The 18,374-nt window shown below is 40.3% G+C and overlaps 1 protein-coding gene across 2 annotated transcripts in view; it reads left to right on the top strand.

Annotated features, from left to right (window-relative positions):
- PIAS2 (protein inhibitor of activated STAT 2) overlaps positions 1-18,374 on the top strand; it is a 325,889-nt gene that overhangs the window by 22,859 nt on the left and 284,656 nt on the right. For both annotated transcript variants that reach the window (XM_069218886.1, XM_069218889.1), the window contains exons 2-5: positions 296-752; positions 15,570-15,654; positions 16,399-16,449; positions 16,556-16,646. In XM_069218886.1, the coding sequence (XP_069074987.1) occupies positions 296-752; positions 15,570-15,654; positions 16,399-16,449; positions 16,556-16,646 (684 nt within the window). The remainder of the gene's footprint in view (positions 1-295; positions 753-15,569; positions 15,655-16,398; positions 16,450-16,555; positions 16,647-18,374) is intronic.

Below are 18,374 nucleotides of genomic sequence, written 5' to 3'. Positions count from 1 at the left end.
CCTAGCTAAAGTAATACTGATTTCTATATTAGCTGTTTTTTGTTAGCTGGTTTAATATTTATTTGTATTGTGCTCACTACAAACTGCGCACTGGTCCTCAAGTATTTCCTAACCCTGTCTTGGCTGTGCAGTTATGGTCCGATTACATGTAAACATTTCGAGGGTAGCACATGCACTCTGCCTGTTTTTCAATAAAAACATAAAATAATGTAAAATTGGTTTGCAGGACCTAGTTTAAATTTACTAAATTAACTATGTTTTTTTTTTTATTTTTTTAAATGTTGTTCCCTTTTAGAATATGGTCTCAAGTTTTCGGGTTTCAGAGCTGCAAGTTTTGCTTGGATACGCAGGACGTAACAAAAGTGGACGGAAGCATGAACTGTTGGTCAGGGCATTACATCTTTTGAAAAGTGGCTGCAGTCCTGCAGTGCAGATTAAAATCAAGGAACTCTATCGCCGCCGCTACCCAAGGACACTAGAAAGCCTTGCAAATTTGCCAGACATCAAGTCTTCTATATTCAACTTGGATATGAAGTCATCACTAGCAACAGACTTGACTAACATCCACTTGCTGCCTTCCACTTCCACACATCAATCCTCTTCCTCACCCGTTGGGTCGGTTCTTCTTCAGGATACAAAATCTCATTTTGATTTGCAGCTGACCCCAATCCCTCCTGTACATCCAGATGTGCAGATGAAAAGCCTTCCATTTTATGATGTGCTCGATGTCCTCCTCAAGCCTACAAGTTTAGGTAATTATTGAAAAAGTAATGCCCTGGTGTATGGTTTGGCTGCATATAATGTTTGAATTTGCAGTAATGCGCAGACTCAGCTATGTTTAAGATGCATTGCCAAGAGGAATGTGATAAAATTGTCATTATGTATGCAGTATTTTGCATTTAATCCAGCTCCCGAAATTCCAGGATGTGTAGTACCTCATGCAAGACATAGACCAACTTGATAACTATTTGACAGAATAATAGAGTTATGAATCTGTAGATATTGTAGTCCAGGAGGAATAACCACTGTATGCCACAGGGAAATAGATTAATTACCTGTAACAATGATGTTATTCAGGATTTAATACTTTTTTGAAACAACAGAATTCATTAGCCTTTTTTAATTTCCCTAGTTAGATCAAGCCACCTGAAGTAGCCTGCCACCAATCATGCATTTATTAAAGTGTTGGGCTTTTATCGGAGGTCCTCGTATTTCTTGGTAAATAGGCTCCAAATTTATCTCAGCAGTGGCACAAACCACCATGTTGTACCGCTGTGTACATCGCTATCAACAATCACAAATAATTACTTTCTCTGCAGCATGCCTGGTCTTAAAGTACACCTACAGCTGTTTCACAGTTTGGAAACAAGAGATTTCCCTTTGACAGATTACGTTTCTCTCTGTTTGGCACACTTTTCCAGTTACATTTCAGACTTATCAATCTGAATAGATAGCCTTCACACTCAGAGTTACTATTTCTGTTGAGAGATCATCAGCAGTCTGAGAACAACATGTATGTTGAATTATTTGTGACTTTGATTTGTACTACTCAAGATAACTCTTCCCTACGTTGCCATGTACTTCACTGCAGTATCATCCCAATATAGTACCCATTAAGTGTTAACAAAACTTGTTGAATGTTTTTCACTCCTTTTTGAGAATTAACCATATTGTGGCTCTTTGAATTGTCTTCATATTAACTCCACACTGTCTGAGACTATCACTACAGCCCATTCCATTAGGACGAACCAAATGAGATTTGTTGATCTGTGGTGTTTTTCTTACAATATATAGAATGTAACCCACAATTTCCATAAACAATTTCTGACTCCGAATTCTGATTCACAATGTTCCTTTAAAGATGAAGAAGAAAGTGCTATTTATGGAATTCATTTTTATCTGAAACACTGCTTGTTCGATACATCTAAGATGACCCTTTTATAACTTCAAGAAAATGTGTGTCCCTGAGGGACATGACACATTGAATCCAAATCACGTTACAGAAAAGTATTTCTTTTCCAGAAATAGCCTATCAAGTTCCATGGTGCTAAGGAGTTTATTTGAGGCTAAACTTAGGGTGTTAAGCATTGGTCCAGGATGCCTGCTTTCATCCCATATTTTCAGGTTATCCACTTTAAAAAATATGCATACAGCTACTATTCAATATTCAAAAATTGATGGTTAACTCCTTGGTATTCGATGACTTGAACACATTGAATCTTTTGAATATTGAATCCCACATTGTTTTTTTCGGTTAGGCACATGGATTCTGCCAGTTTGTTTGCTGCTACATGTGCATTTAGAGAAACCAGAACGTTGGTGGTTTTTTAATAGAACACTGCTAGGTAGACACTAAAAAGTAATAGAAAACATTAATCAGGTCAATTAAACATCACTACAAAGTGTATGTTTTAAATTCTAGCAGTTCGGCTATGATGGTCTTCACCATGGTGAAGGGACTCAGCCTCTCTGCTGTACCTTGATTACCAGTCTTATGCTGAAGACGTAACTATTATGTAACTCCATACTAATCGAGACCTGTCTTGAGGACTATTGACCATCAAAATCTAGCTAAAGAACAACTTGCGCAACTCTAACAAAATCGGTGTTCTGCAAGTTGGTGTTGCATCTATAACCGGTCCACTGAGTGATGGCTGCCTGAAATGTGATCTTGTTGCATCTCAGTCAATACTGTACGCAGTCTGGTGGTGTCCATTTTTGGTGATGCTCAGTCACTGCTCTCTCAAATTAACAGTGTAACTGCTAGTTGCTTTTCCACCTTCTTTCTTCTACAAAGACTATTCTGACTCTTTTTGTGTCTGGTATAAGCTTGTGTTGCTAATGATTATCTCTTTTAGTTTTCACTACTGGAATTCCCTGTCCCTTGGGCTTTCTGGAGATTCCATAGTTTGCCTTCAAGTTAACATAGAAAAGAACCTTTCACATCTTTTGAAAAAAGCAAAAAAATCATCTTCTGAGCTGGGTACACCACCTCCATAAGGCATTTGTTTAAAAAGCCTGCTTCAGCTCTGTCTATGAGCAGTCCATCATCGTCGACTAGGAGCACACACAGTGGCTTCAGCGTCTATGACATCCTCAACGGTGTCGACGTCAGGAAAGAATCGGGACCAATGTAGAAGTAAGATACCAACTTCAGAGCACACTTCGTCAAGCAGGAAAACATCCCTGATTCCAGTCCACCTCCTGGAGAAGAAGACTTGGAGGATGAGGGATCATTTGGAGTGGCAGGTAGACCTTCAGTGCTCCAGGTTAAGTGCCAAAGCGGATGAAGAAGGCTATGATCAAGGGGTTTATCTTCCTGAGACGCAATATCAACAGCCATTTCAAGAAGGAAATGGTTTGTCTTCCCAGCTCTTTGATTTCGGACTTCCAGCTCATGCTTTCTGACTATAGGAAAAGTTTATCTTCTACAACTGCTCTTACAGAGCAGTTTTCTACGTTCTCTCTACCTCTCACAACTCAACCATCCACCCCAGTGCAAAGGCCTATGTTGTTGCCCACTTCGACAAGACATACACCACAGACGGAGCTTTTACATGACCCAGATACCTCTGACGGGCGAGAGGGAGGGGAGCTCGAGGACCCACATTCGGAAATGGATGAATACCTAATCCATACACCGTCATCTCCATCGCCCAGACCTGCCTGTAGACTCTAAACCAGAGGACATTGTGGGTTTCCACAGTTTACAGGAAAGGGTAGCTAAAAGGTTCGCACTCTGCATGCCTTCTAAACAAATGGACTGTTTCTTCTGTGACTTCAAAGAACTTTTTCAAAAGAGTGTAAGATCCATAGCCATTGTAAATTATATCTCGGGAGAGGGCTTAAATGAGATAAAGAATCCAGCTACAGTAACAACTGTGCTCCCACTGTTAGACAAAAAGTATAAAGACCCGAAAGATGCCCCAGCACGTCTATCCAAAATCAGATTCTGTGATAACGCAGGCAGCGCAAAAGTTTTCTAAAAACGCATCTACATCAGTCTCTGAACAACGGGATAAAGAAGGGAGAAGATTAGACAGCATAAGGAAATGTTTTTTCTTCAGTGTTGGGACTCGCGGTTAGAGCAGCAAATTCCCTGGCGGTTTTGGGACGATATGGTAGACAATTATGGTCTGACATCGCCCCATATATTGACCAGCTCCTGGAAGATGCAGAGGTGGAGGCAAGAAAGATTTTACTAGGAGAGCGAACCTCTGCAGAAATTATAGTTTGCACGATCGATATTACCAACACTGCATTTTGACAACTTCAGGTTCGGCAGTACTTAGACGGCAAGGTTGGCTTAAGGCTACCACCTACAGAGCTACAAAACAAGATATTAGATATTCCATTTGACGGAGAAGAGCGTAAACACGTAGATGAAGCTCTGCAAGCAATTAAGAAGTTCACAGGTCACTGGGGACCCTCCAGTTCAAGAAGTTGCCCTTTCATAGGGGCAGAGGAGAAGGGACACAAGCTAATAGAGGAGGATGTCAACAATTTCGCTACCCCTCATATGCATCTTCATCTCCACAGTTTCGGCTGCAGTATTTTCAAAGGCAACTGCTGCAAGCGGCCTACAACAGACCTCCTCCAAGAGTGAAAGCAATGTGTTAAGGAAAGGAAACAGGTCATCATCGGCTATGTATGCAGCTCCAACACTAAGATTGGTAGGAAAAAAATCCCAGTTCATACAGAAGTGGCAGGAGATAACATTGAACCAGTGGGTGCTACAGCTGGGCCAACTCGGCCACACCTTATAATTTACTCAGATCTCACTTTCTCACCCTTCACATACCTCCATTCTAAAACATCTAAAACTTCTCAGGTTGGAGGTCAAGACCATGCTTAGAAAGGGAGCTATAGAGAGAGTCCCTTTCTCACATTAGGGAAAATGATCCTACTCCCATTTCTTTCTAATGAATGGCTTCATTCAACAATACCATCCAAGTCACTCCAGTCATGATTAAAGCAAACTGTTGGTGGACACAACAGTCAAATCTTGCAATAGGCCTTTCCTTTCTACTTCCACCTTCCCTTCTGGTCATTACCACCAATTCCTCCTGGGAAAGATGGGGAGCATACCTCCAGGACCTACAAACCAGCGGCAAGTGGCAAAAACCTCTTCAGAATTTCCACATCAGTGTACTAGAGCTCAAAGGAGTACATCTGGCTCTACAAACATTTCTCCCCAAGATTAAAAACTCTGCTGTTCTCATATGCACAGACAACACAATAAAAATGCAATACCTAAACAAACAAGGGGGTTCGAGATAATTTCTCCTTTGTCAAGGGTTTCAAAACCTTTGGAAATGGACAATTCAAAATGGAGTGCATCTAAGAGCAAACACCTACCAGGGAAACAAAACGGTATAGTGGACACTCTCAGCAGCCTAAGATCATCGCGCCATGAGTAGGAATTGAATCTGTAGGAGGCACTCAACCAGGTGTTCTTGGCATGGGGCAAACCCAACCTAAATCTCTCAGCGAGCCCTCAGAATACCAAATGCTATTTCATCGCAAGCTGGGATCACCATCCGGGATCATAGAGGAATGCATTTTCGATGTCATGGTACATGATTTTTGCCTTCACTTTTCCACCCAAATTAGCTGCGCCAACATTGGTTCAAAGAGCTTCTCCTACTCTCAGAGAAACATCGCATTCCACAGAAGATCTCACCAGATCTTCTGACAGTAAATGGAGGCCAAGTCCTACACCCTGATCCCAAGTCTCTGAAAGTATTGGCCTGGCTCCTAAGCACAATGAATTTGCCCTTCTAAATATCCCTCAGGAATGTAGAGAGATACTTTCTAAGGCCAGAGCCAAAAAAGACTTAATCTCACAAATGGAGAATATTTTGTTTATGGTTCCAGCAGGAACAGGTAAATCTAGTATCTTCACCGCCAGTGCAGATATGCCATACTTATTACATCTGGCTTCTTCAGGATTACCTTTTGCATCCATTAGAGTTCACCTTGCGGACATATTTCGTTTCAGAAGTTCTCTAAGTAACTTATTTTCTTCCCTTCTTCACATAACTATTGAGAATGGAATCTATATCCCATCACTTTCTTTATGGTCCTACAGACTAATCAAACCGTGTCTCAAAGGATTGTATAGAGTCTTCCTTCCAATACGGCCTCCCCCTCCATCATATCACCTGAACATTGTACTATCACAGCTCATGAAACACTCATTTGAGCCTATTCACAGAGTGGATTTAAAATACTCATCTTGGAAAGTTGCACTTCTTGTGGCTCTAACTTCAGCCAGACGCATCAGTGAGATCCAAGCCCTCACTATTCAAGAGCCATTCCTGCAAATTAAAGATGACAGCGTAGTCCTTCACACAAACCCTAAGTTTGTCTCTAAAGTCCTATTGAATTTTCACATCAACGAGCCTTTGATTTAAAAAACTTTCTTCCCAAACCCAACAATACCACCTGAGAGGGCTCTTAACGCCTTGGACATCAAGAGATGCATCAAGTTCTACTTGGATAAGACCAAAAGCTTTCATAAATCTAACAAGCTATTCGTGGCTTCGAGCGCTCCTCTGCAAAGGCAACCCATTTCCCAACAGACCACAGCTAGTTGGAGAACGATGGCAATTCATTCCTGTCAGCATGCTCATTCCACAACATCTGTCTCAACCTCAATGGCATTGTTCTCTGGTGTGCCACTGCAGGACATTTGCAGAGCAGCTACCTGGAAGAGTACACGCACCTTTACAAGACACTACTGCCCGGAATCAATCCCTCAAGGGGATATGGCGGTGGTCCAAGCAGTCCCGAGGCATCTTTCCCAGTAAAGGCGAGCTAACTTTTGCCTTCCGCTATCTTTTTTTTCTAGTACTGCACACTGCATACCACATAGAGAATGTTTCCTGTAATGTATCCTCTAATGTTTTTCTATGCCCTACCAATTACATATATCGGTTGTTCTAATTTTTATTTCTTCTTCTTACTTTTCTAACAGGAAATTCTATTCTTACCTTTATCATAGTGCAATGTGTCAGGAATACTGCTTTCTACTCTAATTCAAGCACAGGAGTCTATGAAAGTTCCAATACTGGAGTAAGAAAATACGTTACTTACCTGTAACTGTAGTTCTTCAGTATTGGAATCTTTCATAGATTCACATACAACCCACTCTCCTCCCATGAGAAGTTCACCATTACCTCTCTCAGGACATTATTACTTGCTTTGAAAATCTGAGGGACTGGAGCTTCTCTCAGGAGGGTTCTACAGGGTTGTGTCGCCTGATTGGTGGACCCTTAAGTTTAGTCCTTGTTTACATAATTACTCTGATATGATACTAAACTGAATGGCATTAGGCCTCTATTGTTATCTATATGGTGACTTTACTTTTGTAAGGTACCAGTCTATGAAAGATTCTAAAACTGGAGAACTACAGTTACAGGTAAGTAACTTATTTTCTTCCCCTCTTCACAAAACATTTGAGATTGGAGTCTCTATCCCTTCACTTTCTGCTGTCCCTCACTCAATCAGTTCCTTGCCCAGTTCCAGAATAGCCCTCTACTCAGTAGTCTTTCTCTTGCCTCCAAGTCTCACACAGACATACACAGTTTTATATTGTGCACCACTTGCCACACTATAGCTGAAGGGTAATGAAGAGAATGTGTCCACCACTATCTATACCATGCACACTCCAACAAATGTTTTCAGGCAGGTTCACTGAGTTTTGTGTCTTCTATTTTACGAAAACTCATGAAAGGTTGCTTTTGACAAATTCTGGGATCTGAACAAATAGTTTCTGAGCACCATTTGAAGTGATAAAACTATGGTTAAAAAGTTTGAAGGTGTAATTTAGGAATCGTACTACAGCCAGAGGGCCTGGGATACCAGATAGGCTGCAATTACCCAAGTTCCAAGGTCAGTATGTACTGTCCACAAATATTATGGTACATTAGCCCTGTAGCTGTCCCACCCCCACCACGTCCTCACCACGTCCCCAATGCTGAGCTCTTTTTTGGCTATTTGGGGTAGTTCGCGCTTAGGCATTTATAACGTTTTGTCCACATAAGCTATAAATTTGCTTCATTTTTTTCCAACATCCTAGGGATTCTAAATGTACCCAGAGTTTGTGGGTTCCCCTGGAGGATACCAAGAAATTAGCAAAAATACAGATAAAATTACGTTTTTTTCAGGAAAATTGGAAAAAAGGACTGCAGAAGAAAGTATGTGTTTATTTCCCTGAAAATGGCATCAACAAAGGGTTTGCAGTGCTAAAATCACCATCTTCCCAGCTTTCAGGAACAGGCAGACTTGAATCAGAAAACCACATTTTTCAACACAGTTTTGGCATTTTACTGGGACATACCCCATTTTTACAATTTTTTTTTTTGTGTGCTTTTAGCCTCCTTCCAGTTAGTGACAGAAATGGGTGTGAAAGCAATGCTGTATCCCAGACAGCTAAACATTTCTGGAAAGTAGACAAAATTCTGGATTGAGCAAGCGGTCATTTGTGTAAATCCTTCAAGGATTTCCTACAGAAAGTAACAGCTGAAATAAAACAAATATTGAAATTGAGGTGGGGAAAAAAAGCAATTTAAGTCCATGTTTTCTTCTATAACTTTTTCCAGCTATGGCAGATTATTTAAAGCAATATACCGTTACGTCTGCTGGACTCTTCTGGTTGTGGGGATAAATAGGGCTTGTAGGTTCATCAAGAACCCTTGTTTCCCAGAGCCAATAAATGAGCTGCACCTTGCAATGGAGTTTCATTGTATACAGGGTATACAGCAATTCAGGTGGTGAAAAAGAAAGAGTGAAAAATAGGTATCAAGGAAACCTTTGTATCTCCAAAAATTGCCACAAGATAAGGTGTTGAGAAGCAGTGGTTATTTGCACACCTCTGAATTCCAGGGTCCCCATACTAGCATGTGAATTACAGGGCATTTCTCAAATAGACTTTTTTACGCACTGTCTTACATTTAAAAGTGAAAAATGTAGAGAAAAACAAGGGGCAATAACACATGTTGTTCTATTCTGTGTTCCCCCAAGTCTTCTGTAAAATGGTACCTCATTTGTGTGTGTAGGCCTAGTGCCAGCGACAGGAAATGCAACATGGACACATCACATTTTTACATTGAAATCTGATGTGTTTTTTTGAAATTGCCTAGCTTTGGATTTTGGCCTTTGGCTCATCCGGCACCTAGGGAAACCTACCAAACCTGTGCATTTTTTTTAAAACGAGACACCTCGGGGAATCTAGGATGGGGTAACTTATGGGGCTTTCCCAAGGGTTTGTTACCCAGAATCCTTTGCAAACCTCAAAATTTGGCAAAAAAACACTTTCCCCTCCCATATCGGTGCTACAAAGTTCTGGAATCTGAGATGAGCCGCAAACTTCCTTCCACCCAGCATTCCCCCAAGACTCCCGATTAAAAATGGTATCTCACTTGTTTGGGTAGGCCTAGTGCCTGCGACAGGAAATGCCCCAAAACACAACCTGGACACATCGCATTTTCCCTAAGAGAACTGACCTGTTTTTTGCAAAGTGCCTCGCTGTGGATTTTGGCCTCTAGCTTTTCCGACACCTCGGAAAACCTAGCAAACCTGGACATTTCTGAAAACTAGACATCTAAGGGAGCACAGGATAGGGTAACTTGTGGGGCTCCCACCAGGTTCTGTTACCCAGAATCCTTTGCAAACCTCAACATGTGGCAAAAAAACACTTTTTCCTCATATTTCGGTGATAGAAAGTTCTGGAATCTAAGAGCAGCCACAGCTTTCCTTCCACCCAGCATTCCCCCAAGTCTCCTGATAAAACTGGTACCTCAGTTGTGTGGGTAGGCCTAGCGCCCGAGTCAGGAATAGATCACACAACGGTCAATGTTAGTCCTTACATGAGGGCAACTGTTGACCCTGGGGTGTTCGATTCCTGACGCAGGCACTAGGTACAGGCACTCAACTGGGGTAGCGTTTTTATCAGGACAGGTGGGGAAAAACTAGGTTGTAGATTCCAGCATATTACTGTAGTTTGTGTGACAGAAATGCAAGAAATTAGTTTTTATTCCACATTTCACCTTTGCAAGGTATTCTGGGTAAGAACACTTTGGGGAATCCACACAGGCCACACACCTGTGGACTCCCCCGGGTGTCTAGTTTGCCAGAGATGTCTGGGTTTGGTAGGTTTCCCTATATGGACGCTGAGCCCAGGACCAAAAACGCAGGTGCATGTCTTACAAAACAAGGTTGTTTTGTGATAGATAATTGTGATGTCTCCACAATACGATTTGGGCGGTGGAATTTGGGGCTGAACTGAATTAGGGAGCTCCCAAGAGAACACTCTCTTTGTGCTTGCCGCCGCATGCACCTGCTCACGGGGTTGGGCTAACCCACTACTGACCCGCTGCAGAGACTTTGCTTGCGAAGGGACAGCAGGACTGTCCTCATCACCTCTCCCAGAATCACTGGAAGAGGAGTTGTCGGATGGGACTCCTCCAACTGAAAAATAACTCCCAGAGTCTGCGCCATTGTCCTATCCCTCAGATGCTGTCTCAGTGTCTGCTGTCTCAGTCTCTGATCCTACGTCAGAGTTGTCCTCTATAACCCAAGTTAGGGCTTGAGCAGCAGTCATTCAATGAGACACCATCTCTGCTACTGGCTAAACTCTAATTCTAAAACACTAGCCTACGTAGACAGTCACAAAATTGCTTTTGTGTGTGTGATGCGTGTGTGTGTGTGTGATGCGTGCAGCAGTGAAGGTCATCTTACCTTCGCTTTTTTCTTCAATCGGCACGTTCTCTCAAGACACTCAAAAAAACAAAAAAAGACACTCTGTTACTTCACCTTGTCACATTCCAGTCGTCAGAGTCTGTAGTGCCCTTCATCTTTCCATAGTCTCCCTCGCACATACATTTCATTTGTATTATAGCGCAGGTAATGGCTGGCTTTACTAATCCACTCAGCTATTCACATAAAACACAGATTTGATCTTTGCAGTAGGCATAAAAAAACATTCTGCGCTACTTTATGGTATCAAAACTGCCACTAGACAAAAGTCCGATCCTTTTTTAGCAGAAACATAATGACAAGAGTTACTTGACTTTTTTTGTATTGCTGCCTAAAAGCTGCAGTTGAAATGCGTCAGTTGAAGTATGTGCAGCCGATCGCAGCCCCCAGGGAAACCACACATGCATTGAAAAAAGTGATATATTATAATACCTGTATGGTTTCCCTCGGGGCACCAACAAGGGCTGCAATCCACAGCCAGGAAACCATTTCAGGAAGGCCTTGTTTGACGTCACAGAGGGGCGGGTGGGGGATCGAGTTTTACATTTTTTAAAAATCCTCTGGTGCAATGTACTGGAGGATTTTTCACACCCCTCCCTGGTGTTGACCACTGGTTGTGATTTGCACCAGAGAGGGTGTGCGGGCATCAGCACCAATGGGGTTAAGGTATCTCCAAGTACATGCCCTCTACAATTTTAATCCGGTTTTAACTGGAGTATTGTAATTTGCTGTCCAAAGGCATGTAAAAGACAAATAGTGAAGAGTTGTGCTCCATGTATTGTCAGAGACATACATGGTTGCAGTTTAGCCTGGATCTATTGCCTAGGAGTAGAGCAGATGTTCTCCATAAATTGGCCCTGTGCGACTAGCCTTCCACCATTAGTGATAGAAGCTTCATCTCTACCCCCCGGAATATTGTACCCCTTCCCATCCCAACTTAAAAACACCCATGTTTACCTGGCTGAAAAAAATAACCACCTCAGTCGGACGGTGCTAAACCCAAAACCAGGACATCGCCTTAATGGAGCTGAAGAAATGTAAGAAGGAGAAGTCCAGAAGGCAGGCCTTCTCAATTCCCTTACTGAGGATCTGGAACGGCATCCCCTTCACCAACCAAATTGCTCTTACCCTCCTGCAGTTCTGACAGAAACCTAGAACCTATCTCACCAAAGAGCATTTTTGTCCACTTTTTGTGAACTTTTGAAAAGTGTATCTATTGAAAACAATCTTGGATCTTGAAGGCTCACAGTCACTGCTTGTTGCTCTCAAGTTTAGTTTGCTGTCTACATGTACATAGATATACTTATACTGGCCTTTATAACTATGTGAAAATAATTTCATGTGTTTGTGCGGGTTGTTGCTGTATGTACTCCTCTTGTTTTGGTATAAGTGCACTCCATGGAAACAAAATGCCCCAGCATTTTGGAAGTCCAGAAATGTGCGTGGCTTATGCTTTCATGAAGAGCATTTTAGAGCAGTTTCCTCTTTCTTCTTTGTAGGGGTGTCCCTTCATATCTCACTTGCCATTATCACTGGGAATGTGTAGATCATTCGGAGTGGTTCAATGTATGAGTTTAGGTTTACCATATTTTTTGTTGTCGCTACTTAGCGCAAAAGTATCCTCTCTGGGCTGTGAATCAATTTGCACAAAAGGAAGCCTGGAATTTGAAATTACAGAGTACACGGAAGACATTTTTATACTTTTGGAAGTACATTAGAGCAAAACATTTAGGTTGTGGTGTCAGGACTGAGGAATGTTAAAAGGCCTGCATTTGGCTCCTCCCCAATATGCACACTATTGGATATAGAAGCTCAAATGTATTTTTTCCAGAAATTAGCAATATGAAGGATGATTACAGTAGTGAGAGCAACCTATACAAATTTTACATTCTACAAATTTGGTGATAAGATGAGAATAAAATGATTTTAATCAACCTTTTCCTCCCTTGGAAAATGTGTTTGAAACTTGTATTGATAGGTCGAGTCCATTTATATAACTGTGGCTTTGTGATCTAAATGTATCCACTTATTTACCCAACAAATGAACAGCATTAAGCAATAAATCAAATGAAAAACAAACTCTGTACTCTTTCAGTCTCCCATATCATATGCCCCTCTTTCAGTGTTTTAATTAGTTTGGTTAATGTGCTGCATCTTTTTTCATGATCAGTAATGATGTTAAAGTGATTTAACAGGCCTTAAGAAGAGAGAAGCTCTTCATATGAACAGGAATTACTGGCTGAAAGAGAAGACTCTCATCCAGCCTCCTGCCTTGCATGAACTCTTACTAGGGAAGAAAAGCTGTTGACGAAGATGATGGGCGCGTGCCTGCAATATATGAAACGTCTTTACAATGTTCCCAGAGGTAGATGTTTGGTGATAGTGGGTCCTTCCTCCATTCTTTCCACTGTTGTTCACTAAGTCCCAGGCAAAGCAAAGTAAGAATCAGTCTGCCACTCAAATCATCATTGTTATTCAAATTCATTGGGTTCATATGGTTCATAGGAAGATGGGGTGGTGTAACGGCCTGAGCTGCTGACTTCGGAGTTGGAGGAACCGGGTTCAAGCCTCGAACTTGGCTCATCATCCTGCAATTCTAAGCAAATCACTTAATCTCCCAGTGCCTACAGTTCAACGCCTTGAGACTTTCACGTGTGATTTGCTCGGTTTACAAAGCCAGGATTTATTATATGTGGAGTGCAGTCTTTCTTCACATTTTTTTGGGATATTTAATGGAAGTAAACAGGCTTCTTCTGAAATGCTATAGAGGGTTCCCATTTATCAGTAGCTGAGTGTTAAGTTATTCATTCCTATATCCTGGATCATTTCTATTCCCCAGCAAATATTGCTTTGTGGGAACTGAAAATGCTGAATGTTGAAGTAGAGCAGAGTCTTTATTTATCTTGATACTCTGTTTTGCTTACCCCACAGAATGTGATTTCCTTGGCTGATCTACAACTTGTGTTTTTGATGAGCAATGTGCACCGGATCTTGATGGTCATGCTCAGCATTATTATATTATTTTTATATATATATATATATATATATATTTTTTTTTATTATCACTGGACGCTTTTCTGACCTGCTCTTCTTGACTCGCACCAGTTTTTTTTTTTGTTACTTTGCCAACCGTTTGATCTCGGGCAAGTTACCTGCTGAATCAAAATTTCCTACAGAAGATGCGCACAAATATGCCATTTAAATCTTGTTTGAGAAAAAGTTCTAGGTCTTAACTCTGTACTGCCATTTTGACATGGGCTATGAAGAATAATGCTGACCCGACGTCCTGGAAAACACCGTTCCTTCTGCCACTTCCCCCGTCCTAACCTTGAAGATAAGAGTGGGATTCAAGAGAGTCCTTCCTATGAGTTTGGAAGTGGAGCATTAGCAGCTTATCAGTCAGCCATTAATGGTCCCCGTATATATACACAGTGTGACGGGAGGTACTCTCTTGGAAGCAGCCTACCTGAAAAAGGAAATATGAACTCCATATGCAGCAAACCTTCAGTGCTAAAAGTAAGGAAATTAACAAACCCTCATCTGGTTTCTTGGTTTCCATGGAAGCATTTCTTGTTATCTCAATGTCCTTTTTAGAAGGGTCTGTGCTTTAAAACCAACCAGGCTCTGTCTAATGTATGGTGTTACTGGGAAACAGAGTATTTACTTTTCAACAGAAAGTGTTTTATGATTGAGGCACTATAATTTGATTTAGTTAATACTTTGGATTCACAACTGTGCAATGAATGCATCTGCACTCCATCTTCAATCAGTATGAAGAAGTTACAGCATGGCTTTGTCATCAAAGATCCTGGAGCTTTAGATCAGTGCACAGATTGAGCATACTCCTTACAATATGGTCTGCAGCTCAGTGGATACCACTTGACATTGTCGACTCCTTAATGAGATGGATGCCATCCCAGTATTCTCATGCTTAAGCTACTAATTCTAGGTTGACAGTCTTTTTCAAGAAAGGTGAAAAACAGGATTTTTTCACAATCCTCTACTGGCTATCATTGTTTGTGTCTCTACCACTCATGTGAGAGATGTTTCTATTCAAGATACTGTGTCAACCTATACGCCTGTAATTTTTTTGCTTCTGATAGACAATATATTTGGCATCCTAATACAAGGTGTGACAAGATATACTTTAAGTTCCCTTTCTCTGTAGTGCGAAAGACATTCATTAATTTGATGCTACGACACTAGCAGCAAATAAATAGCCAGTGATGCTGTTGAGGCTTTTAGTAGAGTAGTTATGTAATTTTATAGCATTATTTTATTGGGAAAACATTGAAGCGTACAACCATTTTTCAGGTGATTTGTTTAGAATCATGTTCTTTTCAAATGGAACAACATGGGGATGGTGGACTGCTGAAACTAGAGTGTACATCTTTGGAAGATGTAGATGCCTTTATATTAAATGTTATAGGTAAGCAGCTTTTTTCTTTTTTCTACCATCTCAATTGTTGATGTGCTATTAACCTGAATGGCCCTCTTGTAGGTTCTGTTTTTAGTAAAATCATGTTAATAGTCCACTTAAGAACAAAATGAAGAGTTTAACTTTTGAAAACACGTTTCAGAATATAGGAAAATGTTGAGATGTGTAGTTATATAAATGTATGGCTAATGTACATTGGCTTAATTGCAATAGAAATGAAGTTGCACCTAAACCTGAACATATTCATATATAGCGAGACGTTACAAATATCTGGTATAGATTAAAAAGTTTGACTGAAGCAAACAGCATGTTTGCGTAATTTTGTTTCAGAAAATAAGATTTTGAATGTGTTTTATACATTTTCTTTCAGTGCAAAGTAATATTCAGAGGTTTCAAGAGAAATTTTTTATTTTTGCATTGACACCTCAACAAGTGAGAGAAATATGTATTTCCAGGTAAGAGAACACACTCTGCATGTATTGTTAAAGTTGCAAAGACACTGCTATGGATGGCTGTCACATGTGGGAAGTATGTCGTTATTTGGTGTGTATACTACACATTTGCTAAAATATTCTGTAACTTGAGCAACTTCAGAATCTTTGATAGTTGCTTTATCATTATGGCTTACTTCACACTTTGATAGATGTTCCAGATGTTACTACCCTTCTGATATTAATTCTTTAGCATTGCTCAGTAAGGTCCATACCCATGTCTCCAAACTATGAACAGCTATCTATATAATACTTTTTCCATATGACCCATTGTGACACAACTAAAACTTAAATCTGCCCATCTTTAAACGCAGTCTGTCTATGGAAAAGCTGTTTTCCAAGGAAACACCATTACCCCTGATAAGCATACAAAAGCAATCCATTCCAATAATTGGCTGTCAGTAGCAATGCAGACCTATGGTCACTGTGATTCTGCCTTTACTAAACATAACGATTTGCAGGTAAAGTTCTTAAAATGTTCAGGTGCAAGTTGTCCTTTTTTTCAGAGACAAGCTCACATTTCTCCTAACTCTGCAATATCTGAGCATCAAATCTCTCTTCTAAAAATCTTGTATGCAAAAATATACAAGTATTTTTAGCTAAAATGTTTGAAAAGCGTTTCTAGGATTTAATATTTAATTAATAGTATCAAAATAGAATTTTTGTGTGTTACTGTTGATTCTAAATTGAATAATTTTTCTCCAATAGGGATTTCATGCCTGGTGGAAGAAGAGATTACACCGTTCAAGTTCAGCTAAGGTGTCTTTAGATTTTTCATCAACATTTGTATTGTTCCTTCTGATAATAAGCACTGTTACTCTTATATGAAATACCATTTGGGAATTAAATGTTTCTTTTTCTGTAGATTGTGTCTAGCAGAGACTAGCTGTCCTCAGGAGGATAACTATCCTAGCGGGCTTTGCGTAAAAGTAAACGGGAAGCTGTTTCCTTTGCCGGTAAGCTGTTATTGTTTGTTGTGCAAGTAGGTATTGTAATAGTTTGTCATTGGTCATCATAAATGGTTTTTGAATTTGCAAGCAATAGTGTAACACGCCGGATCTAACATAGAAGTTCAGATGGTGACCAGTGAATTATCTCCTACAGAGTAAGGGCCAGTGGCGGCCCCAGATTATGTTGGGGCACTCATATGATTTTTATGGCGTAAGTACCAAACATTAACATGTTCTCATACTTACAGTGCAAAAATACCTTAAAAAATCAAGTGACATTTAAGTACTTAAGGAATAATTTTCACATTTCACAATAGAGACTAGTAATATTTTTGTGTGTCAATTTGATAGATGTCTTTACGTGGTGGGTTAGTTATTACCCATCTAGGGGAATTATGGCAGTATGACTCTCATATTGTTTATTTTTCAGTACATTGAGCGAGCAAAGTGGCGAAACCCTAGCAGGATTCAAATATCACTGAACATGATGTTTTATTACCAGTGAATTTGTAAGAATATTGGGCCAAACACAACGTCCAAAATCTAGTAGGTTAGAAGAAAATGTATATTAGTGATTGTAACAGTTCTCCACATCACTCAGTAATTTCTCTGTGATTGACTTTCTATATCAATGTTTATGCCTCCAGCATGATGTAGGAAGAGTTCCTAATTAGAATCTCTCACACACTTCCATAGTGACACATTCGCTCAGACACATAAACTTGTTTTTACTTACATGTTCATATTGTCACACCACGTTACCTCATTTTCACACCCTCATGTTCACTCACATTATTGCATGCTCAACACCTGTCACATACACACAGGCTCTCTTTCAAGCATACATGCTCTTTCAGATACACACCTGCCTCACAAATATAGGAAGTACATACTGAAGAGATGTGGCAGTAGTCAGTCTTGGAACAAAGCCTATAACTAATTGTGCAGGCCACTTCCTTGTATAAGAAGGAGAAAGGGAAAGCTAAACTAGTTCCACAGAAACGTGTACTCTCTGTGTTATTGCAAAAGACTCAGGGCAGAAGCTGGGAAAGCATGACATGCTCTCACAAAAGAGGATCTAAAATACTTCCTGTAGTACCCTGTATTCCCATTTCTTTGTGTGCCTAAGCTGGTTTCTGTTATGCTGAGATTGTAATACTGAGAGGGAATCATGGAATAAAATGTTGATGTGTGGGTTGCGCTTAAAGCTAGAATGTAGCGAGATTGGAACCCTGATAAGGATTTATCTGCTTTTGCTGTAACCTAAAGGCCCTACAATAAAAAAAAATTAAAAAAATTGCCACTGCCTGAGTGGCTCCAAATACCTGTATGAAGCCCCAGCACTCTATTTTTTATTTTGTATAAACTTTATTCAGTTTCAATTTATCAACGACAACAAACAGTGTTGCTCTTACAACAATAGTCACAGTACTTTACGAACGGCGGAAGGAATTCTAACTTTAACATTGCCTCACAGAAGTAAAGTTAATCTTTGATAAATTGACCTTGAGGCCCTTACAAAGCTCAAAGCAGATATAGGTAAGGGCTTAAGTTGAAACACATCTATAATATAAAGATGAGACCGTATTCTGATGAGAGCTAGTTTCAGTCCTTTGGTAGGGAGATCATTTGACTACCAATATGTTCCAACTGAAAGCTCAAACTAAATCACAGATTGACAAGTATGAAAACCTTGAAAGCCAGTCTCAAAGAGACACTATCCAAATTTGAGGT

The sequence above is a fragment of the Pleurodeles waltl genome, chromosome 1_1 (genome assembly GCF_031143425.1).
Source record: "Pleurodeles waltl isolate 20211129_DDA chromosome 1_1, aPleWal1.hap1.20221129, whole genome shotgun sequence".
In the NCBI taxonomy this organism is placed as follows: domain Eukaryota; kingdom Metazoa; phylum Chordata; class Amphibia; order Caudata; family Salamandridae; genus Pleurodeles; species Pleurodeles waltl.
The sequence above is the reverse complement of the archived record's forward strand: the minus strand, read 5'-3'. Positions and strand labels throughout refer to the sequence as shown.